General features: G+C 38.5%; 1 protein-coding gene and 1 long non-coding RNA gene across 4 annotated transcripts in view; one reads left to right on the forward strand and one right to left on the reverse strand.

The window, feature by feature from the left end:
* Positions 1 to 1,285: 1,285 nt before the first annotated feature.
* LOC145547274 (uncharacterized) lies at positions 1,286 to 17,570 on the reverse strand. The gene is made up of 3 exons (XR_014083691.1): positions 16,940 to 17,570; positions 14,356 to 14,535; positions 1,286 to 1,566 (listed from the first exon to the last, which is right to left on the reverse strand). It is a non-coding gene; the product is annotated as an uncharacterized LOC145547274 (long non-coding RNA).
* The window catches only part of GLIPR1L1 (GLIPR1 like 1), a 43,483-nt gene continuing 20,369 nt past the window's right edge, over positions 2,082 to 25,195 (forward strand). For all 3 annotated transcript variants that reach the window (XM_081596460.1, XM_081596459.1, XM_081596458.1), the window contains exon 1: positions 2,082 to 2,354. In XM_081596460.1, coding sequence (XP_081452586.1) covers positions 2,178 to 2,354 — 177 coding nt within the window. In that variant the 5' untranslated portion in view covers positions 2,082 to 2,177. The remainder of the gene's footprint in view (positions 2,355 to 25,195) is intronic.

Below are 25,195 nucleotides of genomic sequence, written 5' to 3' on the forward strand. Positions count from 1 at the left end.
GGGGTCACAAAGAGTCTGACATGACTGATCGACTTCACTTTCACTTGCTTTGAGCAAATATTTAGTAGAGGTTATAAACAAGTCATGTAACTTTCTGGGGAAAGAATTTAGGCAAAAGAAACAAGAGCAAATGCCCCGGTACAGGAGCATCTTAGCTTTTTCCGGGAACAACAAGGAGCCAAACTTTGTGAAATAGAGACAGCGAAAGGGAGAGAAGTAGGAGATGAGATCAGAGTTGGGGTGCATTGTTCAGGATCTTGATGGTTAATGTAAGGACTTGGGATTTTGCTTTGAGTGCCATGGGAACCATAAGTTGGAAGGTTTTGAGCAGTGGGGTGACATAATCTGATTTACAGTTAACAGAATCACTCTGGATGCTGTGTTAAGAATATTATTTAAATGTTTGAATAAGAGGATAAATATACACAGAGGCAATGATATAAGATTCTAGTAATATTCAGAAATCCTCTCTTATTTTCCTGTAGAGGTTTTTCTCACATTTAAGTCTTAATATGGAATTTATTTTTGTGTAAAGAAGAGATTAAATCTTATATTTTTTGATATACACACACTGCATAACAAGTCACTTCAGTCATGTCAAACTCTTTGCGACCCTATGGATCCTATAGACCATAGCCTACCAGGCTCCTCTGTCCATGGAATTCTCCAGGCAAGAACACTGGAGTAGGTTACCATTTCCTCCTCCAGGGGATCTTCCTGACCCAGGGATTGAACCTGTGTCTCTTATGTCTCCTGCATTGGCAGGCAGTTTCTGTACCACTGGTACCACCTGGGATAAGTAATTATATGAGAATTTTTTTTAAGTCCTTATCACCAAACTCATCAGAAATGCCACCTCTGTTATATGCAAGTTCTGGGATGTATATGTGGATACTTCTTGACTCTTTATTCTCTTTATCTATTTTTTCATCTGTGTTCCAACAGCAAAGGCTTTATATCACATAGTTCATATTCCCCGACCACAAATGTAACGTAATCAATAACCAAAAAAAAACCCAAAAAGCTTAAAAACCCATCTATTGCTCTGTAGAATTTCCATTAAAATTCTTTCTCCCTATTTTATAATTTAATTTCCTGCTTTCTATTTTTACAAATAACTAATTGTATCAATCTTTTTCTTTCAGTGGCAAAGTTAATTGACTAGAATATCAGGAAATGTAAATATATGTGTTCACTTGAATTAAATGGCATTATAAACAACCTCAAATAATCAAATAAAGACATTTGTTTGAAACACAGAAATACTGGAAAATATCATCTAAGGTCACGGTGTAAAATGCTGCTTTCTTATTGAATAATAGTATGACACATAGTGGATTTAAAACATTATGCCAAATGAAGTTGATCTGTATTGCAAGGTAGGTAAAATAAGCAATCAGTTGTACTCTGTCCTAGTCTTCAGCATCCCAACCAAAGCAGTCCTTTAACTGAAGTTTACTAGTCTCGAACGGTAGCTCTGTTCCACATTTAAGTATAAAGAAGGAAAGATTTTGTCCACTTTTCCACATGTCTATGTTCATCGTCTGAGGCAGTCAGTCTCTTCAGCTGAGAAAACAAAAGCAAATTATTGAATAATTAAATGTTTGACACGGTAATAAGGATCTGTATGTCATCAAGTATTTAAAATGCCTATTCGAGTTTTGTTGCCAGTCTCTGAGGAAACGCACAGTATGATGCTGAAGTTTATTCCAAACAATAAACTTTTTTAAAGTCATACCCGAAGCTGAATCTACAAATCGTCCACTCTACAGGGCTTTGCTTGCACAGGCCCGGTCCACTGTCAGCATACTATACACGTTGACCTTTTACATAGACGTGTTGCCTGCATGTTGCAATCTGGTTTAGAATCCAGGCCCCCTCTGCAGTGATTCCGGATTGGATCCACAGAAAGCACCTTGAACGGGTGCTTGAATGGGTGAAACTGCACCACAAAGCGACTCAAGGCTTTATCCTGCAGCCTAGGACTTTCTGTACAGGCTAGCGGGCGGTCTTTCGCGCCCCTGCGCTCGGAGCTCCTCTCCGCGCATGCTCACACCTGCCTCAAGCCCTCGCAAGAAGTCAGAGCCGGCGGAAGAGCAAGGACGCCCGGAGCCCAGAAAGCCAGACCCACTGAGCCGTTACGGGTCTGTGAGGCAGAGCGTTCTCTGCGTCCCACCATGATTCTCAGGAAGAAACTGAGCTATTTGTGGACCTTAGGTCTCTGTCTGGTAGCCAGTAAACCGCCTCCCAATGTTCCCTCCATCACGAATGAGACGTTTATAGAGGAGTGCCTCAGATTACACAATGAAGCGCGGACCAACGTCTCGCCCACCGCAGCCAACATGAAATACATGGTGAGGAAGAACCTAGGCTAGGATCTTACTTCTCCGGTTCATCCTGAGGTATCTGGGCAATAACTTTCATGGAGTCATTTGTATGATTTCAGTCTGGAGCTTTCAGCATGCATCTAAAAATTACGCCTTGACCGAGCTGTCTTTTCCAAGGTAGTGACAAGAGTGTATGAAAAAGGAAACTTGAAGCTGTTGCTTGCCTAGACATAGCTCCCTTTTATGCGTATCCCTTTTATGCGTATCCCTTTTATGCTAGGGCCAAGGGGTGTGGTGGATCCTTGTGGATACTCTTGGCCTAGTGACGGTCTGTCCCGCACATAAACAGTATGCAATGATAACACATAGACAAGACTATAGCAAACATTTATCCATTCAGAAAACGAACAAGTGGGAACCACACAGCAAACATTGGTTCAGAGCAATTCTGAAAACTTTACGGTAGGTATTAGAAGATCTGCTATACTGGAGGTCAAAAATTTATTTGATTCGAGGTGATAGCTGTTCCCTTCTCCATTGTTTTCTGCGGTCTCTATCTTCTTTAAAAATATTCTTCCTTATCCATCATTCTCCTTGGACCAATCTGAAGTGGACTTTGGGAGTTATGCTATCTTGAGGGCTATATGGCCTTCTCAGACTGCTTTCTGCCCACAGTAAGGTCTAAGTGTCATTTAAGATATCTTGCATTCATTTGCTTTTTCATAACAGATTTACAGTATCTTTGGGAATACATCTGTCTCCAGAACTCGGAAGGTCTTTTGGCCTTATGCCTCCAGTCAATTTCAAGTACCAATACTCATGCTTAAAGTACAGCTTGGAGAAGTTTTTGAATCTTTGATTCCTCACCCTGGTGCTTTTATTTTTCATCTTAATGGCAGTATCCTTGAAACATGAATTTTGGGGAAATTGGTACAGTCTGAACCTGTTCCATTTGCTAAGGCAATTTCTAAAAACTTACAGGGATTTCCTGGGAGTCACAGTCTTCTCTTTGCCCTGAGGCTTTTTAAGCATATGAAAGTTTTACAGCACGGGTCTCTCAAAGCCTTTTTAGAATCTTATTATAATATGCTATATAGAAGCAGTTTCCTTTCCATTCCTCAAAAGCCCCACATTTCCTGATGCTCTCTTTCTTCTGCCAAACTTGCCAGTGTTTTACTTTTATGATAACTTGTTGAACCCACACAACAACCACCAAATACTATCAATGTTCAGTTTACTGACCTCAGCTTCAGCTTCAACTTATGATCTGCCTCCTGAATAACAGATCACGTTTTTCAGATATTTTGGTTCTGAATCACATGGATTGCCATCATTCCCCTGACATTAATATCCTCACTGCTTGACAACTAACTGTAGTTGCCAACATAGTTTAGGCAAACTTGCCACTCACATTTGTGACCTAGAAGAAGTATAAAAATGGAAGCCCACATGTCATGGGTGGCTCAGTAGTTAAATTTTCATTTAGTAAAGAATATGTGGTTTCAGAGATTTCATCTAATCTGCTCAGATTTGGATCTGTTCAGAATAATCTTGCTCATTTTCATTGATGTTATTAAGTAAATTTTCATTTCTTCTAAAATCATCAAAACTTTCTATTAAAATTATAGTTATAATTTTATAGCTATAACTATATAGGGTTTGGGTTAAAGTTGTAATGAATAGTCTTCAATTTTAAGTATCTTAAATATTTTTTAATGTTTTGGGAAATTTAATTGTCTTCTTAAATATTTTTATAAATACAAGATTATTTACCATTCTGGTGCTTATGCCCGTCTAGTGGCCAATGTGAAGAACTGATGTCATTCTTCACTTAGGTGACATAAAGAACTACACGCATCCCTACTCAACAGTAATAGAAATTTGTTACCATTGCGAAATGTCTCCTTTATCCCTGAAATCAGGGAATATGGAGAAGTGATGAAACAGATCTTCAGTAGTACTTCCAAGCAATATTATATTATTCATGGATCTACTGCTTTCGTGCTGAAATGAAAGATTTGACAAGTTGATCTTTCAACCTAAGCGCTTCCATGGTTCCACTCTTTCTTGGAGTCTGAAGTGGTGTATGTCTCTAGTGTCATCAGCAACAATATTCACAAGCCTTTTACCATTCAGATACAGAAGCCTTTTGCTTTAAAAACATGTGGCAAAAGATGCAGACATTGTGTTGTGAGTCACATTAAACCTGTGCTAAGGTTAAAACGAGGAAAAGTGTGTGTGTGTGTGTGTGTGTGTATAACATGCGATGTCCTATAAAGTCTGGACCAAGACAGGGATCCCTCCTATCTAGGTCTCAGCTGGTATGAATTTGGATTTTTATAATGGCTTCACCTCACTTCCACAGTAAGTTTTATAAGAGGCTACACTGGGCTTTGGTACGCAATAAACCCTGAACTCTCAGTGGCTTAGTGAAACAAAAAGTTTAACTTCATACTTACACAGGTTATAGAGAAAATGAACTAGGATTCAGCCTGTCTGTCTGGGGCACAGGGGGGCCCACACTCAGCTAGCTCACTGACAGGCAGTAGAACAAGAGCTCCCAAAGTCATTCATCTGATAATTGCTTTACTAGTGTGAAGAATAAGAGGATATCTACTGATCCTCTTGCTATACTAAAATAGATTTAGCTTCCTTTTGCTATCTTTTCATCCCCCATTTTTTTGTTGAATTAATGGCTTTTATATTCAAATTGTTTTTATTCTTACCTACAAACATTTGATATGCTGACAATAACTAATAATAACACAAATAAATTTTAGGGTAATGTAAAACAATTTGAATCACAGTACGCTGTTAGTGGGAATTTAAAATTTTGCTGCAGCTATGGAGAAAAGTATGGAGGTTCCTCAAGAAATTAAAAATAGAACTACCATATGTTCCAAAAATCCCACTTCTGGGTATCTACCACAAAAAATTGAAAAAAAAAAGTTAGGATCTTGAAAAGAGCTTCACGTCCATATTCATTCATTCAAAATAACCAAGATATAGAAACAACACAAGAGACTCTGGATGAAGGTGAAAGATGAAAGTGACAAATTTGGCTTAAAGCTCAACATTCAGAAAACTAAGATCATGGCATCCGGTCCCATCACTTCATGGCAAATAGATGGGGAAACAATGGAAACAGTGACAGACTATTTTCTTGGGCTCCAAAATCACTGCAGATGGTGACTGCAGCCATGGAATTTAAAGACACTTGCTGCTTGGAAAAAAAGCTATGACAAACCTAGACAGCATATTAAAAAGCAGAAACATTACTTTGCTGACAAAGGGCAGTCTATTCAAAGCTATGGTTTTTCCAGTAGTCATGTGTGGATGTGAGCTGGACCATAATTCTTTAGAGCCAAAGAATTGATGCTTTTGAACTGTGATTCTGGAGAAGACTCTTGAGAGTCCCTTTGAGAGGAAGGAGATTAAGCCAGTCAATTCTAAAGGAAATCAATCCTGAATATTTATTGGAAGAGCTGATGCTAAAGCTGAAGCTCCAATACTTTGGCCACCTGATGCAAGATGATTGGATGGCATCACTGACTCAATGGACATGAGTTGAGCAAGCTCTGGGAGATGGTGAAGGACAGAGAAGCCTGGCATGCTGCAGTCCATGGGGTCACAAAGAGATGGACACAACGAAGAGTCCATCAACAGATGACTGGATAAAGAAAACTCCACATTGCAAGTGGTTTCTTTACCAGCTGAGCTGCCAGGAAGCCCAAGAATGCCAGAGTGGGTACCCTATCCCTTCTCCAGCAAATCTTCCCAACCCAGGAATCAAACCGGGGTCTCCTGCATTGCAGGCAGGTTCTTTACCAACTGAGCTATCAGGGAAGCCTGTATATACATAAAATGGAATGTTATTCAGCCTTAAAAAAAGAAGAAGAAGAAAATCATGCCAATTGTGACAGCATGGAAGAATCTGCAGGACCTTATTCTAGGTGATATTAAGATATTAAGAAGAGATGGCAAGAATACACAGAAGAACTATACAAAAAAGATTTTCATGACCCAGATAATCACGATGGTGTGATCACTCACCTAGAGCCACACATCCTGGAATATGAAGTCAAGTGGGTCTTGGGAAGCATCAGTTCAAACAAAGCTAGTGGAGGTGATGGAATTCCAGTTGAGCTATTTCAAATCCTAAACGATGATGCTGTGAAAGTGCTGCACTCAATATGCCAGCAAATTTGAGAAACTCAGCAGTGGCCACAGGACTGGAAAAATGCAGTTTTCTTTTTTTTTTAATTATTTATTTTAATTGGAGGCTAATTACTTTACAATATTGTAGTGGTTTTTGCCATCCATTGACATGAATCAGCCATGGGTGTACATGTGTTCCCCATCCTGAATCCTGAACCCTGCTCTCACCTCCCTCCCCATCCCATCCCTCAGGGTTATCCCAGTGCACCAGCCCTGAGCACCCTGTCTTGTGCATCGAACCTGGGCTGGTGATCTGTTTCACATAAGATAATATACACGTTTCAATGCTATTCTCTCAAATCATCCAAACCACACCTTCTCCCACAGAGTCCAAAAGACTGTTCTTTACATCTGTGTCTCTTTTGATGCCTTACATATAGGGTCATTGTTACCATCTTTCTAAATTCCACGTATATGCGTTAGTATACCCTATTGGTGTTTTTCTTTCTGGCTTACTTCACTCTGTATAATAGGCTCCAGTTTCAGCCACCTCATTAGAACTGATTCAAATACATTCTTTTTAATGGCTGAGTACTATTCCATTGTGTGTATGTACCACAGCTTTCTTATCCATTTGTCTGCCGATGGACATCTAGGTTGCTTCCATGTCCTGGCTATAGTAAACAGTGCTGCGATGAACACTGGGTTACACGTGTCTCTTTCAGTTCTGGTTTCCTCAGTGTGCATGCCCAGCAGTGGGATTGCTGGGTCGTATGGCAGTTCTATTTCCAGTTCTTTAAGGAATCTCCACACTGTTCTCCATAGTGGCTGTACTAGTTTGCATTCCCACCAACAGTGTAAGAGGGTTCCCTTTTCCCCACACCCTCTCCAGCATTTATTGTTTGTAGACTTTTGGATAGCAGCCACTCGGACTGGCATGAGATGGTACCTCATTGTAGTTTTGATTTGCAATTCTCTAATAATGAGTGATGTTGAGCGTCTTTTCATGTGTTTGTTAGCCATCTGTGTGTCTTCTTTGGAGAAATGTCTGTTTAGTTCTTTGGCCCACTTTTTGATTGGGTCGTTTGTTTTTCTGGAATTGAGATGCATGAGCTGCTTGTATATTTTTGAGATTAACTCTTTGTCAGTTGCTTCATTTGCTATTATTTTCTCCCTTTCTGAAGGCTGTCTTTTCACCTTGCTTATAGTTTCCTTCATTGTGCAAAAGCTTTTAAGTTTAATTAGGTCCTATTTGTTTATTTTTGCTTTTATTTCCATTACTCCAGGAGGTGGGTTGTAGAGGATCCTGCTGTGATTTATGTCAGAGAGTGTTTTGCCTATGCTTTCCTCTAGTCTTATAGTTTCTGTTCTTATGTTTAGATCTTTAATCCATTTTGAATTTATTTTTGTGTATGTTGTTAGAAAGTGTTCTAGTTTCATTCTTTTACAAGTGGTTGATCAGTTTTTCCAACACCACCTGTTAAAGAGATTGTCTTTTCTCCATTGTATATTCTTGCCTCCTTTGTCAAAGATAAGGTGTCGATAGGTGTGTGGATTTGTCTCTGGCATTTCTGTTTTGTTGCATTGATCCATATTTCTATCTTTGTGCCAGTACCATACTGTCTTGATGAGTGTAGATTTGTAGTATAGTCTGAAGTCAGGCAGATTGATTCCTCCAGTTCCATTCTTCTTTCTCAAGATTGCTTTGGATATTCGAGGTTTCTTGTATTTCCATACAAATTGTGAAATTATTTGTTTTAGTTCTGTGAAAAATACCATTGGTAGCTTCATTGAATCTATAGATTGCTTTGGGTAGTATACTAATTTTCACCACATTGATTCTTCCAATCCATGAACATGGTATATTTCTCCATCTATTTGTGTCATTTTTTATTTCTTTCATGAGTGTTTTATAGTTTTCTATATATATGTCTTCTGTTTCTTTAGGTAGATTTATTCCTAAATATTTTATTCTTTTCGTTGCAATGGTGAATGGAATTGTTTCCTTAATTCTCTTTCTGTTTTCTCATTATTGGAGTATAGGAATGCAAGGGATTTCTGTGTGTTAATTTTATATCCTGCAACTTTGCTATATTCATGGATTAGCTCTAGTAATTTTCTGGTGGAGTCTTTAGGGTTTTCTATGTAGAGGATCATGTCATCTTCAAACAGTGAGAGTTTTACTTCTTCTTTTCCAATCTGGATTCCTTTTATTTCTTTTTCTGCTCTGATTGCTGTGGCTACAACTTCCAAAACTATGTTGAATAGTAGTGGTGAGAGTGGGCACCCTTGTCTTGTTCCTGATTTAAGGGGAAATGCTTTCAATTTTTCACCGTTGAGGATAATGTTTGCTGTGGGATTATCATATATGGCTTTTATTATGTTGAGGTATGTTCCTTCTATTCCTGCTTTCTGGAGGGTTTTTATCATAAATGGATGTTGAATTTTGTCAAAGGCTTTCTCTGCATCTATTGAGATACTCATATGGTTTTTATCTTTCAATTTGTTGATGTGGTATATCACATTAATTGATTTGCGAATATTGAAGAATCCTTGCATCTCTGGGATAAAGCTCAGTTGGTCATGATGTATGATCTTTTTAATATGTTGTTGGATTCTGTTTGCTAGAATTTTGTTAAGGACTTTTGCATCTATGTTCATCAGTGATATTGGCCTATAGTTTTCTTTTTGTGTGTCATCTTTGTCTGGTTTTGGTATTAGGGTGATGGTGGCTTCATAGAATGAGTTTGGTAGTTTACCTTCGTCTGCAATTTTCTGGAAGAGTTTGAATAGGATAGGTGTTAGCTCTTCTCTAAATTTTTGGTAGAATTCCGCTGTGAAGCCCTCTGGTCCTGGGCTTTTTTTTGCTGGAAGATTTTTGATGACAGTTTTGATTTCCGTGCTTGTGATGGGTCTGTTAAGATTTTCTATTTCTTTCTGGTTCAGTTGTGGAAAGTTATTCTTTTCTAAGAAATTTTCCATCTCTTCCAAGTTTTCCATTTTATTGGCATATAGTTGCTGATAGTAGTCTCTTATGATCCTTTGTATTACTGTGTTGTCTGTTGTGATCTCTCCATTTTCATTTCTAATTTTGTTGATTTGATTCTTCTCCCTTTTTTTCTTGATGAATCTGGTTAATGGTTTGTCTATTTTATTTATCTTCTCAAAGAACCAGCTTTTAGCTTTGTTGATTTTTGCTATGGTCTCCTTTGTTTCTTTTTCATTTATCTCAGCCCTAATTGTTATGATTTCTTTCCTTCTACTAACCCTGGGGGTCTTCATTTCTTCTTTTTCTAGTTGCTTTAGGTGTAGAGTTAAGTTATTTATTTGACTTTTCTCTTGTTTCTTGAGGTAAGCTTATATTGCTATGAACCTTCCCCTTAGCACTGCTTTACTGAGTCCCATAGATTTGGGATTGTTGTGTTTTCATTCATTTCTATGCATATTTTGATTTCTTTTTTGATTTCTTCTGTGATTTGTTGGTTATTCAGAAGCGTGTGGCTTAGCCTCTATATGTTTGTATTTTTAATAGTTTTTCTCCTGTAGTTGACATCTGAACTTACCGCATTGTGATCAGAAAAGATGCTTGGAATGATTTCAATATTTTTTTAATTTATCTAGGATACATTTATGGCCCAGGATATGATGTATCCTGGAGAAGTTTTCATGTGCACTTGAGAAAAAGGTGAAATTCATTGTTTTGGGGTGAAATGTCCTATAGATATCAATTAGGTCATTATCATTAAAATTTGTGTTTCCTTGCTAATTTTCTGTTTAGTTGATCTATCCATAGGTGTGTGGGGTATTAAAGTCTCCACTATTATTGTGTTACTGTTAATTTCCTCTTTCATACTTGTTAGCATTTGCCTTACATATTGCAGTGCTCCTATGTTGGGTGCATATATATTTATAACTGTTATATCTTCTTCTTGGATTAATCCTTTGATCATTATGTAGTGTCCTTCTTTGTCTCTTTTCATAGCCTTTATTTCAAAGTCTGTTTTATCTGATATGAGTATTGCGACTCCTGTTTTCTTTTGGTCTCCATTTGCCTGAAATATCTTTTTCCAGCCCTTCACTTTCAGTCTGTATATGTCCCTTGTTTTGAGGTGGATCTCTTGTAGACAGGATATATAGAGGTCTTGTTTTTGTATCCATTCAGCCAGTCTTTGTCTTTTGGTTGGGGCATTCAACCCATTTACATTTAAGGTAATTATTGATAAGTATGATGCCATTGCCATCTACTTTGTTGTTTTGGGTTCGAGTTTATACACCTTTTCTGTGTTTCCTGTTTAGAGAAGATCCTTTAGCATTTGTTGAAGAGCTGGTTTTGTGGTGCTGAATTCTCTCAGCTTTTGTTTGTCTGTAAAGCTTTTGATTTCTCCTTCATATTTGAATGAGATCCTTGCTGGGTACAGTAATCTAGGTTGTAGGCTTTTCTCTTTCATCACTTTAAGTATGTCCTGCCATTCCCTTCTTGCCTGAAGAGTTTCTACTGAAAGATCAGCTGTTATCCTAATGGGAATTCCCCTTGTGTGTTATTTGTTGTTTTTCCCTTGCAGCTTTTAATATTTGTTCTTTGTGTTTGATTGTCGTTAATTTGATTAATATGTGTCTTGGGGTGTTTTGCCTTGGGTTTATCCTGTTTGGGACTCTCTGGGTTTCTTCAACTTGGGTGGCTATTGCCTTCCCCATTTTAGGGAAGTTTTCAACTATTATCTCTTCAAGTATTTTCTCATGGTCTTTCTTTTTGTCTTCTTCTTCTGGGACTCCTATGATTCGAATGTTGGGGCATTTGACATTGTCCCAGAAGTCTCTGAGGTTGTCCTCATTTCTTTTCATTCTTTTTTCTTTTTTCCTCTCTGCTTCATTTATTCCCACCATTCTATCTTCCACCTCAATTATCCTATCTTCTGCCTCCATTATTCTACTGTTGGTTCCCTCCAGAGTGTTTTTGATCTCAGTTATTGCATTATTCATTATTGATTGACTCTTTTTTTATTTCTTCTGGGTCCTTGTTAAACATTTCTTGCATCTTCTCAATCCTTGTCTCCAGACTATTTATCTGTAACTCCATTTTGTTTTCAAGATTTTTAATCATTTTTACTATCATTATTCTGAATTCTTTTTCAGGTAGACTCCCTATCTCCTCCTGTTCTGTTTGGTTTGTTGGGCATTTATCATGTTCCTTTACCCACTGAATATTTCTTTGCCTTTTCATCTTGTTTAGATCTCTATGTTTGAGGTGGCCTTTCAGTATGCTGGAAGTTTGTGGTTCCTCTTTATTGTGGAGGTTCCTCCCTGTGAGTGGGGTTGGACGAGTGGTTTGTCAAGGTTTCCTGGTTAGGGAAGCTTGGATCGGTGTTCTGGTGGGTGGAGCTGGATTGCTTCTCTCTGGAGTGCAGTGAAGTGTCCAGTAGTCAGTTTTAAGGTGTCTGTGGGTTTGTTGTGACGTTTGGCTGCCTGTATTTCAATGCTTAGGGTTATGTTCCTGCATTGTTGGAGAATTAACTTGGTATGTCTTGCTCTGAAACTTGTTGGCTCTTGGGTGGAGCTTGGTTTCAGTGTACGTATGGAGGCTTTTGGATGAGCTCTTGTTGATTAATGTTCCCTGGAGTCAGGAGCTTTCTGGAGTTCTCAAGTTTTGATATAGCCTCGTGCCTCTGTTTTTCATTCTTATTCTTACATTAGCCTCAAGACTTCTCCACCCATACCACACCAATGATAAAACATCTAGGTTAATGGAGAAAAGATTCTCCACAGTGAGGGACACCCAGAGAGGTTCACAGAGTTACATGGAGAAGAGAAGAGGGAGGAGGGAGATAGAGGTGACCAGGAGGATAAGAGAGGGGATCAAAAAGGGAGAGAGCAGTCTAGCCAGTAATCAATTCCCTAAGTGCTCTCCACAGTCTGGAACACCCAGAGAGGTTCACAGAGTTACATAGAGAAAAGAAGAGAGAGGAAGGAGATAGAGGTGACCAGGAGGAGAAGAGGGGGAATCAAAAGGAGTGAGACAGATCTAGCCAGTAATCAGTTCCCTAAATGTTCTCCACAGCTCAGAATACCCAGAGATTCACAGAGTTGGGTAGAGAAGAGAAGGGGTAGGGAGCAGATAGAGGTGACCTGGGGAGAAAAAGGAGAGTCAAAAGGGGGAGAGGATAATCAAGCCAGTAATCACACTCCTAGGTAAAAATGGGTACTGAAGATTGGATTCTTAATGGTACAAAATTGATAACAAATACCAAAAAGCAAAGATTAAAAACCTAGAGTAGAGGTTAGACTCTCAAAAATACAATATTAAAAAAAATCACAAAAATTATAAAATAATATAAACTTGCTTTAAAAATAGGGTCTTTTTTTTACAAGGTAATAGTAGGTTATAAAAGAGTAATAAAGAACTTAAAAATAAAACAAAAATTAAAAAAATTAAAAAAAAAATGATTCTAGTAAAATATACCCAGGAATTTCTCTGGAGCTGTTGAGGGCAGTGTGGTGTCAGTTCAGTTTCAGATAGATCCTTGCTCCAGCTTATACTTCTTCCCAAGGTCTATAGGCCCCTTCCAATGTAGTCGGTATTAACTACAGGGTTTTAATCTGTTGCACCTGTCACTTCCAAAGTGGTTCCCTCTTCTTTGTTTATTTTGGCTTCCTCTGTTTTCAAGTCTCTTCAGTGTCTAGTTTCTGCCTTGACACAAGGGGGCGAAGGTGGTCACTTATTTAGGCTCACTTTTTCAGTTGTGCTGTGGGGAGGGAGGAACACTGCAAACAAATATCACTGGCATGTGTGGGGAGTGCTGGCAGTGTCTGGGCCTGGGCTACACTGGGTTTGCCCCCACTCACGCTGTGTGTGCTTTACCGATCTACACTGCTCAGCCTCCAGGTTGCTCTGCAGGTGGAACTGTCTAAAGCGGATCCTGGGTTGCATGCACTTTTCAGGTCTAAGCCGCTCAGGTTCAGATTCTCGGGTACTCCACAAAGGCACAGACTCGGTTGGGCCTGAATTTTGTGCCCTTCCCAGGTCTGAGCAGCTCAGGTGACCAGGTGCTTGGCGAGCACATTCTCCCCAGGTGGACAATGCGTCTTATCACCTCCCCCATCCTAGCCTCTTGGTTTCCTGGGTGTGCAGTGGGAGTGCTGTCTCAGGTGTGCCGTGTATCTCCTCTGGGAAGCTCATCTCTGGCTGCAGCCCTCCTGGCATATTTCAACCTTCCAGGATCCCAGGAAGACTTGGTTAGCAACTGGGAGCCTGCTCACAGTTTGGTGGAGGATGCCATCTCTGGGGCCGAGATTGCCCCTTTCCGGCTCTGGCTGTCGCCCTTCTGCCTCTATGCCTCCCTGCCTCTGGCGGGGGATGGGCTGGTCTGCAGCCATCTGGCTCTCCTCTGGTATTTGCTCAGTCCTTTGTTCTATAAGCGGGCCTGGCAGTGCCTTAGGTTAGAGCTTTACGTGGGAAAGTTCTCTCTCTCTTTCACCTCTTTTTTTTCCCCCTCTCTCTCTGTCTATCCCACAGTTTGGGTTGCTATCTCATGTTAGCTCCCTCAGACTGTCCTCAGGGCATTCAGGCACAGTCCTTACCCTAAGCAGTGCAGCCCACACCTCCCTATTCAGCCTCCGCTTGCTGGTGGCTGACGCAAGCCTCTGGGCTACTTCTCTGCTGAAGTTGCGGTTAGACACCTAATCTGTGAGGTTTTGGGTTTTTTTTTCCTCCTGGTTATGTTGACCTCTGAGATTCCAAAACTCCCCACAGACCCGCCAGCGAGAGGGTTTCCTGGTGTTTGGAAAGTCCTCCTCCTTCACCACTCTCTCGCCGGAATGGGTCTCCACCCTTAACTCTTTTGTCTCTCTTTTTATCTTTTATATTTTGTCCTACCTCCTTACAAAGACAATGGGCTGCCTTTCTGGGTGCCTAGTGTCCTCCGCCAGCATTCAGAGGTTGTTTTGTGGAATTTGCTCAGCGTCCAAAGATCTTTTGATGAATTTGTGGGGGAGAAAGAGGTCTCCCTGTCCTATTCCTCCACCATCTTCAAAAGATCAGTTTTCATTCCAGTCCCTAAGAAAGGCAATAGCAAAGATGCTCCAACTACTGCACAATTGCATTCATCTCACATGCTAGTAAAGTAATGCTCAAAATTCTCCAAGCCAGGCTTTAACAGTACGTGAACCATTTATTGAGTTTCTTACCATAAAATCAACAAAGCACAAAGAGATCAAATGAATACTGGGAGGTGTTGATATGTGCATTACTTTGATTGTGGTGATGATATCATGAGTGTTTGCATATATCCAAACTCATCAAATTGTACACAGGTAATATGTACAGTTTTTTTCTATATCAACTATACCTCACTAAATCTATTTTCAACATATTGTTTTTGTCATTTGCCTGATTTCATATATTCCTTTCAGGAATTTTTGGATAATGACTACTATACTATTTTTATTGCTGAACATTCCTTTTAGCCTCTCTGTCCATAGCCTAAAAAAACAGTAGCATACTGACACTTCTCAACATCCTCTTGCTCTCAACCCTATGTGCAATATAATGTTTCTTACCACAGCACAAGGAGAAGCATCGTGTTTATCTGAGCATATCCTAAAAAAAGCAATGTGGAAACTTTCTATCTGATGAAATTATTATAAATATTTTTGTTTCTATTTTGAGGAATTTCTTAGCAGTAGTTCTTCTTTCTCCTTACATAGAGAAGCTTGTTATATAGATGTGATTCATTATATGAGCATTGGTGATTAAAAGCACTTTTAGAATGCCCTTGAATTATTAGTTACTAGGCATAAGACAGGTAATTAGCCTTTTTAAAGAGATTCATGTCTACAGGCAGATCAAATTCTTCCATTGACAACTCAAGGCAGAATATTGCTCAATAAAAATTTTCCTTCAGGGCCAGAGATTTAATTAAGTGTTAGGTAAAAGCACTGCCAGATCTGAGGGGTCATTAGATTTTTTTCTAGAAAAATTTTTTAATTATATTGTTCAGTCAAACAAATGAGCTATAATTGTAGAGTCCTTGGGAATTTTAAAATGCAAATATCTGTTTTTGTTATACATACATCCAGGGAATTATAATTTATACATATTATGTATGTTTGAACTAACTTGAATTACATCTTTTGCATAAATGTAATTCTTTAGCCATCAGATAATAATTCTTACTCTTTCAAGGCCATAGTGTTTAACATTTGAATAGCAATTCTAGGTATTAATTAGAATGACAGAATAATTTTCTCTTGTACCATACTTTGGATAGGGGATAACTTGGTACAAGCTATTCCATGTTTGAACTATGCATTACTAATATTTTTCTTTTAAAGTATTTAACAGATTAAAGCTAATCATTTTTCCTTTTTAATGCAGAGAAAACCAACAGTCCAGGAAAAAACAGTATTCTCACAGGCTTAAGGGGAGGTAAAGTTTTCTAGAGGCTTTAGATATGCTGAACTATTTGAGGAAAGAGATGAATTATACAAAAGCTATAGCTAGGAATATATTAAGTGAAAAGAACTGGCTTGGAAATATTTCTTTGTTGTTGCTGATTTCTTGGTTTGGTTCTGGAATTGTATCTGCCTTACAGTAACTGTGAGGAAAAAAATAGAGGCTGTGTCTTTGTGGTATTTTACCTGTTCCAAGTTCATACAATTTTTGGTGGGGAGTGGTATATGAGAATTCATCACTCCATCTATTCATTTTTCAGAAGCGTAAATTATGAAACATCCTCTGAAAACTGCTGAAGTCTCTCTTGGATACTGAAAACAAAATCTTTGATACAACAATTTTTGCAATTTGAAGTAAATTAGTGATTAAAATGTCAAAAAAAAGAATATAGAAAGTTAACCAATGAAGTTAATAGTATGATTTTAAATCTACAGCCTTAAAGTGGAAATATAACGACATTTATTTATTTTCTTTAAATCAATTTCAGTGTAAGTTTTAGTCATCACATTGACAAAGAAGTTTAAAATGAGATCTTTAACATTTTTGGACTCTTTCCCCACCATTATTACACACACAAAAGAAACCTGGAGCCTTTATTCCAAAAGATAAAGGAAGCATCTTTAGAAATCAAGTCAATAATCATTATTATCCTTCCACACTAGTCATCACTAGGATGCCAGTGACATTGTTCTTCTAGACTTGGATATGCTACTGCTTCTATAGTGATCCTATGCCACAGAAATCTTGATGAAGCCTGGGAGAACCATATTAGATAGCCTTCCTTCCTAGTTCAATGTCCTACCATTCCTTCTGAGATTTTTATGCTCAAGGCTATGATTTTGATACTGGTAGCAACCTTTAGTTTTAACTACTCAAGTGTCTTGTCATTCCAAAATTCTTGAGTCAAGGAATTAGAGGGAATCTGTCTACCTACTGGCAATGCCTTCTTTTGAAGTTGTGGAGATAGGGATAAGAAATACAATGATCCAAAAACTTTTAAAATTACCTTCCCAACAAGATGGAATAGATCCATTTGCCCTTTCTTCCCATTAGGTTTAGTTGCTCAGTCATGCCCAACTCTTGTGACCCCATGGACTGTCACCCGCCAAGCTCCTGTGTCCATGGGATTTCCCAGGCAAGAATACTGACGTGGGTTGCCATTTCCTTCTCCAGGTTCTTCCCATTAAGTATAGCTACAAACCTTGGATATTTTATGTAAAGCAAATATCAGAAGACTTAAAGTTGGAGAAAAGCAGACAGACCTACTAGAAACTCCAAGATTCAAGGAATGACACAAGGTGAGTTCCCTGAATTCCCTTGACTCTGGCGTATCCTGGACTGGGAACTAAAGAAGCTTGAAATCCTGAAATGCCAGTGGATAAAGAAAACAAAAGCCTGAAGGAAGTCTGCCCTCTCTTGCTGGAGAATAAGGAAACGGGTAGCCCAGTAAGGCAGAAATGTTTTTGTTTTTGCACAATAAACATCCTACTCTGGGCAAAGAACATGGAGAAGGAAAAAAAAAGAAAGAAAGCAAGCTTCTTATCCTTTTCAACAAAGGCCAGGTGGAGGACTTAGACTACTGTCTTTCTTGACACTCTATGAGGCACCCCTCACCTACTCTCCTCCAGTGAGGTGCCAGAGGAGGCTTCCCGCCCCCACCAGGCAGTAAAGAGGTGCCCCTCCCTCTCCCAGCTAGTGTGACGTCAGAAGAAGCCAAGCATGGATCCTAGACTACTACCATCCAGCAGTAATGAAGTGGCCCTCACAGCAGCCCCCCAACAGTGTCAATGGAGGCCATATGGGGAGTCAGGACCTCCAGCCTCATCCCGAGGCAACAGATGCCCATTCTTTTCCAGAGGTCAACAGAGGTCAAATAGGAAGCTTAGGCTTTCATTCTCACCTAATAATAGCAAGGTATCCCCTTCTCTTCCCAGTGGGATAATATCAGCAGAAGCAAAGGGGGAGCCTCAATATCCATTTCCTTCTAGTGGTGGGAAGACAACCCTCCCCAGAGCAGGGTTAATAAGAGAATGTAGGGACCCTGGATTTCTACCCACCAACTAGTGATAAAGACGACTGCCCCCATTTGAGCAGTGTCAGTGAGGACCTGAAAAAATAGGAAGATTGATTAAGATCTAGAATCTCATAAATCTCAAAATGTCAAAGATACAATAAAAAAAATCACTCACATGCCAAGAACCAGGAAAATATCAATGTGAAAAAGAAAAGCCAACAGATGCCAACATCCAAATGACACAGATGTTAGGATTATCTGACAAGGATTTTAAAGTAGTCATCATAAAAATGCTTCAAGGACTGATGACAAAATGCTGAAAATAAACTTAAAAAAACAAAGTCTCAGCCAGAAAATGAAAGTTATGGATTTGAATGGAAGTTTTAGAACTAAAAAATAGAAAAAACAAAATTGATTGGATGGGCAATGAACCTGACAAAGGAAAAAAAAAATCAGTGAACTTGAAACAGAAAGTAGTAATTACCAAATCTGAACAACAGAGAGAAAATAGACTAAAAAATGATGAATCATTTTTATGAGATTCCTCATCAGGAATCTGTGAGATAATTGCAAAATATCTAATATTCCTATCATTGGAGTCCCAGAAGGCATGGAGAAAGTTTTGGGAGGAGCAGGAAAAATTCTAATAGTGGCTGAGAACTTCCAAAATTTGGATAAAGATATAAAAAATAATTCTGAGTAAAGACTAAATATGATAAGCCCAAAGAGATTCATGCCAAGATGCATCATAATCAAACTTCACAGACTAAAACAAAAAAAGCTTTAAAGTAGTTGGAGAGAAACATACATTACCTATAAGAGAATAACAATTTCAATGTCATCAAATTTTCTCATCCAAATCCATGGTTGCCAGAGGAAGTGGCACAACATCTTCAATTTTAATTTCAATCTCAGAAAAAGTCAACTAAGAATACTGCATAGAGAAAATATACTTTAGGAATGAAGAAATTAACACATTCTCAGATTTAGGAAAATTAAGATGATTTGTCATAATCAGGCCTATTCTAAAAGAATAACTAAAGAAAGGTCTTAAGACAATAAGACAATGATAAGACAAGGAGTCTTGGAACATCAGGAATGAAGAAAAAAACAAAGAAAAGAATAAAACTTTGAGTAAATATAACAAATTGTTCTTATGTTTTCTAAATTATGATCGACAATTAAAGCAAAAATTAACATCGTTTGATATGGTTCTTTATATAGAAGAAGTATTTAAGATAGTTATGTTATTGGTGCAATGAGTGGCAAAATAATATGGAAGTAATATTTCTACACTTCATTTAAATTGGTAAAATGCTGACACCAGTAGTTTGTGATGTTACATGTATTATGTAATACCTATAGCAACCACTAAAGCATCTATATAAAGATACATACTGAAAAACACTACAGGTAAATCAAAGTGGAATTCTAAGTCATAGTCCAGTAATTCACATGAAGTCAGGAAATGTAAAACAGAAATGAAAAACAGAACGCTCAAATAAAAAATAAATAATAAAATGATAGACTTTTGCTTGAACTTATATCAGCAAGGATATTAAATGTAAATAAAGACATAAATTAAAAAACAGAGACTGGTTGAATGGATTAAAACAAACAAAAATGAGCCAACAATGTGCTATAACCAAAGATTCATTTCAAATAGGACATGAAATGAAGTGAAGTAAGTCACTCAGTCGTGTCTGACTCTTTGCGACCCATGGACTGTAGCCTACCGGGCTCCTCCGTCCATGGAATTTTCCAGGCAAGAGTACTGGAGTGGGTTGCCATTTCCTTCTCCAGAGGATTTTCCCGACCCAGGGATAGAACCTGGGTCTCCTGCATTGTAGGCAGACCCTTTGCCGTCTGAGCCACAAGGGAAGCCCCAAATAGGACATAGGTATGTTGAAAATAAAAGAGTAGAGAAAGACATGTCATGTAAACATTAATCTAAGGGAAATAGAAGTGGCTTTATTGATATCAAATAAAGTGGATTTCAGAGGAAAATTACCAGAGACAGAAAATAAGATTAAACATTAAAGAATGATAAAATGATCAGTCCATCACAAATACATGGCTATTAAAAAAATGTGTTTCTCAAACAATAGAACTTTAACATACAAGAAAGAAAGCTGATATGCCTGAAAAAAGAAATAGAAGAGTCCTCAGTTACACATGGAGATTTCAACACTCTCATTTCAACAATCATACTCAGAATCAGCAAGGACATACAAGAACTTAACAATACCATTAACCAACTAGGATCTAATTGACATTTATATAGACCATTTCACTCAGCAACTAGAGAATAAATAGACATTCTGATCCAGTGACCATGAAATGTTAATCAAGATGACCATATTCTCAACCATAAATTGCTATACAGCAGAAATTCAGTTCAGTTCAGTCGCTCAGTCACGTCCGACTCTCTGTGACCCCATGAATTGCAGCACGCCAGGCCTCTCTGTCCATCACCAACTCCCGGAGTCCACCCAAACACATGTTCATCGAGTCGGTGATGCCATCCAACCATCTCATCCTCTGTCGTCCCCTTCTCCTCCCGCCCCCAATCCTACCCAGCATTAGGGTCTTTTCCAATGAGTCAACCCTTCGCATGAGGTGGCCAAAGTATTGGAGCTTCAGCTTCAACATCAAACCTTCCAATGAACACCCAGGATTGATCTCTTTTAGGATGGATTGATTGGATCTCCTTGCAGTCCAAGGGACTCTCAAGAGTCTTCTCCAACACCACAGTTCAAAAGCATCAATTCTGCGGCGCTCAGCTTTCTTCACCGTCCAACTCTCACATCCATACGTGACCACTGGAAAAACCATAGCCTTGACTAGACAGACTTTTGTTGGCAAAGTAATGTCTCTGCTTTTAAACATGCTATCTAGGTTGGCCATAACCTTCCTTCCAAGAGTAAGCGTCTTTTAATTTCATGGCTGCAGTCACCATCAGCAGTGATTCTGGAGCCCAAAAAAGTAAAGTCTGACACTGTTTCCACTGTTTCCCCATCTATTTCCCATGGAGTGATGGGACCAGATGCCATGATCTTAGTTTTCTGAACGTTGAGCTTTAAGCCAACTTTTTCACTCTCCTCCTTCACCTTCATCAAGAGGCTCTTTAGTTCTTCTTCACTTTCTGCCATAAGAGTGGTGTCATCCGCATATCTGAGGTTATTGATATTTCTCCCGGCAATCTTGATTCCAGCTTGTGTTTCTTCCAGCCCAGCATTTCTCATGATGTACTCTGCATAGAAGTTAAATAAGCAGAGTGACAATATACAGCCTTGATGTACTCCTTTTCCTATTTGGAACCAGTCTGTTGTTCCATGTCCAGTTCTAACTGTTGCTTCCTGACCTGCATACAGGTCAGATGGTCTGGTATTCCCATCTCTTTCTGCTTTATTGACTATGCCAAAGCCTTTGACTGTGTGGATCACAATAAACAGCAGAAATTAGCACATCATTTAAATGAACTATATTTCAACTTTAAAAATCATCAAAGAAAAAATCTCAATAAATTTAAAAGTTAAGCTCTACACATGTTTGATATCCATAAGCAAAATTTAAAAAGCTGAACTTTAAACTTTACACCTGATACAAAAATTAACACTAAATGAAACACGTGATTAAATGCAAAACAAAACTGTAAGAGGTTTAGAAGAAAAAGTAGAGAAAATCGTCAGAATCTACAGCTAGTGGAGGCCTCCTACCTAATATGTTTGGTTACTTTGATTACATATGACACCAAAATCACAAGCTATAAAAGAACCTCATAAAATTAACATCTTTTGGCTGTTTAAAATACTCTATGGACTTCGCTGACAGTCTAGTTGTTAAGACTTGTGTGTGCATGTATGCCTAGCCATGTCTGACTCTTTGCAACCCCATGGACTGTAGCCTGCCAGGCTCCTCTTGTCCATGAAATTTTCCAGGGAAGAATACTGGAGTGAGTTGCCATTTCCTACACCAGGATCTTCTCAACCCAAGAATCGAAGCCGAGTCTCCTGAGTCTCCTGCATTGGCAGGTAGATTCTTTACCACTGGGTCACCTGGGAAGCCCAGTGGTTAAGACTCTGCCCTTCAAATGCAGAGGGTGCAGGTTTGATCCCCTGGTCAGGGAACTAAGATCCCACATGCCATGACTACACCAAAAAAAAAAAAAAAATACCCTACTAAGAAATGAAAAGGCAGCTACAAACTAGCAGAAAATAAATACACATGACATATCTCAGAAATCACTCCTGTCTATAATATATAAAGAACTTTGAAAACTCAACAGTCAGATTACAAACAATTCAATTAGAAAATGAACAAAACACTGAACAGACATTTAACCTCAAGGATATGCAGATGGACGGAGAAGGCAATGGCACCCCACTCCAGTACTCTTGCCTGGAGAATCCCATGGACTGAGGAGTCTGGTAGGCTGCAGTCCATGGGGTCGCTACGAGTCGGACACGACTGAGCGACTTCACTTTCACTTTCCACTTTCATGCATTGGAGAAGGAAATGGCAACCCACTCCAGTGTTCTTGCCTAGAGAATCCCAGGGACGGGAGAGCCTGGTGGGCTGCCGTCTATGGGGTCACACAGAGTCGGACATGACTGAAGCGACTTAGCAGCAGCAGCCATTAGGGAAGTGCAAATTAATACCACAAAGTGAAATCACCACACATCAATTAGAGGAGCTAAAATAAAAATAAAAAATAGTGACAATACGAAATACTGGAGAGGATATAGAGCAGGGGTCCCCAGTCCCTGAGCCACGGACCAGTACCAGTCCATGGCCTATTAGGAACCAGGCCGCACAGCAGGAGGGGAGCAGCAGGCAGGGATTGATCGAAGCTTCATCTGTATTTACAGTCACTCCCCTTCACTGGCATTACCACCTGAGCTCCACCTCCTCGCATATCAGTGGTGATACTAGATTCTTATAGACCACAATATAATAATAGAAATTCAGTGCACAATAAATGTAATGCACTTAGACAGTGAACGTGTTAGTCACTCAGTTGTGTCCATCTTTGTGATTCATGGACTGTAACCCTCCAGGCTCCTCTATCCTTGGAATTCTCCAGGCAAGAATACCAGAGTGTGGTGCCATTCCTTTCTCCAGGGGATCTTCCTGACCCAGGGATCGAACCGGGGTCTCCTGCATTGCAGGCAGATTATTTACCATCTGAGTCACCAGGGAAGCCCCTGTAAGACACTTGAACCATCCCCAAACCATCCCTCCCACCACTAGTCCATGGAAAACTTGTCTTCCACAAAGCTGGTCCCTGGTGCAAGAAAGGTTGGGGACTACTGATATAGAGGAACTATATCTGTCCTACTTTGCTGGAAGAAGTGTAAAATGGTACAGCCACTCTGAAAAAATATTTTGGCACTTTAGATCTTAAACAATAAATGTATTAAACTTAAATTTATCAAATGACTCAATGATCCATTACTGGGTACTTTTTCCTCTACCTTTTTTCTGTGAAAAAGAAAATTTATTGCTCTTCAAAAACCTATTCACATATGTTCACAGCAACTTTATTTGTAATAGCCCAAACAGCCAAATTTCCATCAATAGGTGAGGATTAAATCAACTGTGTTTCCTCCATGCCATAGAATACCACTCAGCATAAAGAGGAATAAATAAACAATTGACACATGAAAAGTAAAAAGCCTCAAAATGGTTACATACTATTGGATTCTATTCATATAATATTCTTAAAATGCCAAAATTAAAGAAATAGAGAACATATTAGTGATTGCTGGGAATTAGGTATCGAGTGAGGGAGTATGACTTTAAAGGGTTAACATGCGGGATTGTCATTGTGACAAGTTATGTATCTTGATTGTGGAGACGGTCATTTCAGTTTACATATGTGATAAAATTGCATGAAATTACACACACAAATAAATGTATGTAAAACTATTGAAATCTTAAGGTCTGTTGACTGCACCAATGTCAGTTTCTTGATTTTCGCATTGTGCTATATCTACATAAAACACCAGCTGGGAAACAGTGTGACACTTACACAGGATCTCTATGTACCATTTTTCAACCTCTTGTGAAACTACAATTAGTTTAAAATAAAAATATTTGTAAAAGTCATCTTTTAGTCATAATACCTATAGTAATAAGACTTGTCCACTTTAGTCAGTAATTATTTCTAGACACTGTTTTGTTCCATTGGGCTATTTGTCTACCCTCCTGCCAATACTACAATGTCTTAATGTAGCTCTATGATGCCTTGATATCTGTAGAATAAATCCTCTAGCTTTGTTTTACTTTTTAAAGGTTGTCTTCACTATTGTTGGTTTTTTGAATTTTCATAAAAAATTTATAATCATTTTGCACCCCCCTCAAAAACCTACTTAGATTTTCATTAGAAATATATTCAAGTCCAAGACCAATATTTTTTACAGTATGTATGGAATCTTCCAGCCCATGAACATTTAATATCTCTCCATTTATTTGTCTTTTAAAATTTCTCTTAGTAATGTTTTGTAGTTTTCAGTTTGGAGATAATTCTTTATATTATTTATTAGATTGAATTATATATATTTGATGTTTTTGAAGCTATTGGACTCTGGAGTGTATATGGAAATACAATTTTGTATCTATTCCTCCTCCTGGTATCTGACAACTTTGATAATTTTACTTGCTACTTATAAGTTTGTTTCTACATTCATTTGAATTTTCTATGTACCCAGGCATGTCATCTGAAAAGAATGAGATATTCCAATCATTACACACTTTATATCTTGTCTAATATATTTCTCTCTCCCCTTTTTTATTATACTGCCTAAATTCCAGAACAATTTTAAGCAGAAATAATGAGACATTGTGTTTCATCCTCAATCTCAAGGGAAAGCTTTCAATATTTTACCACTGTATATTAATGCTTATTGTAGGATTTTGGTTTTCTTTTGTAGATACTCTTGATCAAATTAAGGAAATTCTATTCTTAGTGTGCTAAGAGACTTTTTCTCTTTTTAATTATAAATGTGTTCTCATAGTTTACTTATGATATGTCTGTGTAACCTTCTTGAATTACTAGATTGTGAACTCCAACTTCTTTAAATCACATTCAGTTGTGTTTGTTGAGTGTCTCACTGGGCCAGGCCATCTGCTAGGTGGAAGTACAAAAATGAACTGACATACAGTGGGTACGAAATAAGTGCTTCTGAAACAGAACCAAATAGAAATAATTGTGAACACAATAAATACTATAAACTCTGTTTCAGT

The sequence above is a fragment of the Giraffa tippelskirchi genome, chromosome 4 (assembly GCF_054371585.1).
Source record: "Giraffa tippelskirchi isolate mGirTip1 chromosome 4, T2T-mGirTip1v1.2.pri, whole genome shotgun sequence".
Classification (NCBI taxonomy): Eukaryota; Metazoa; Chordata; class Mammalia; order Artiodactyla; family Giraffidae; genus Giraffa; species Giraffa tippelskirchi.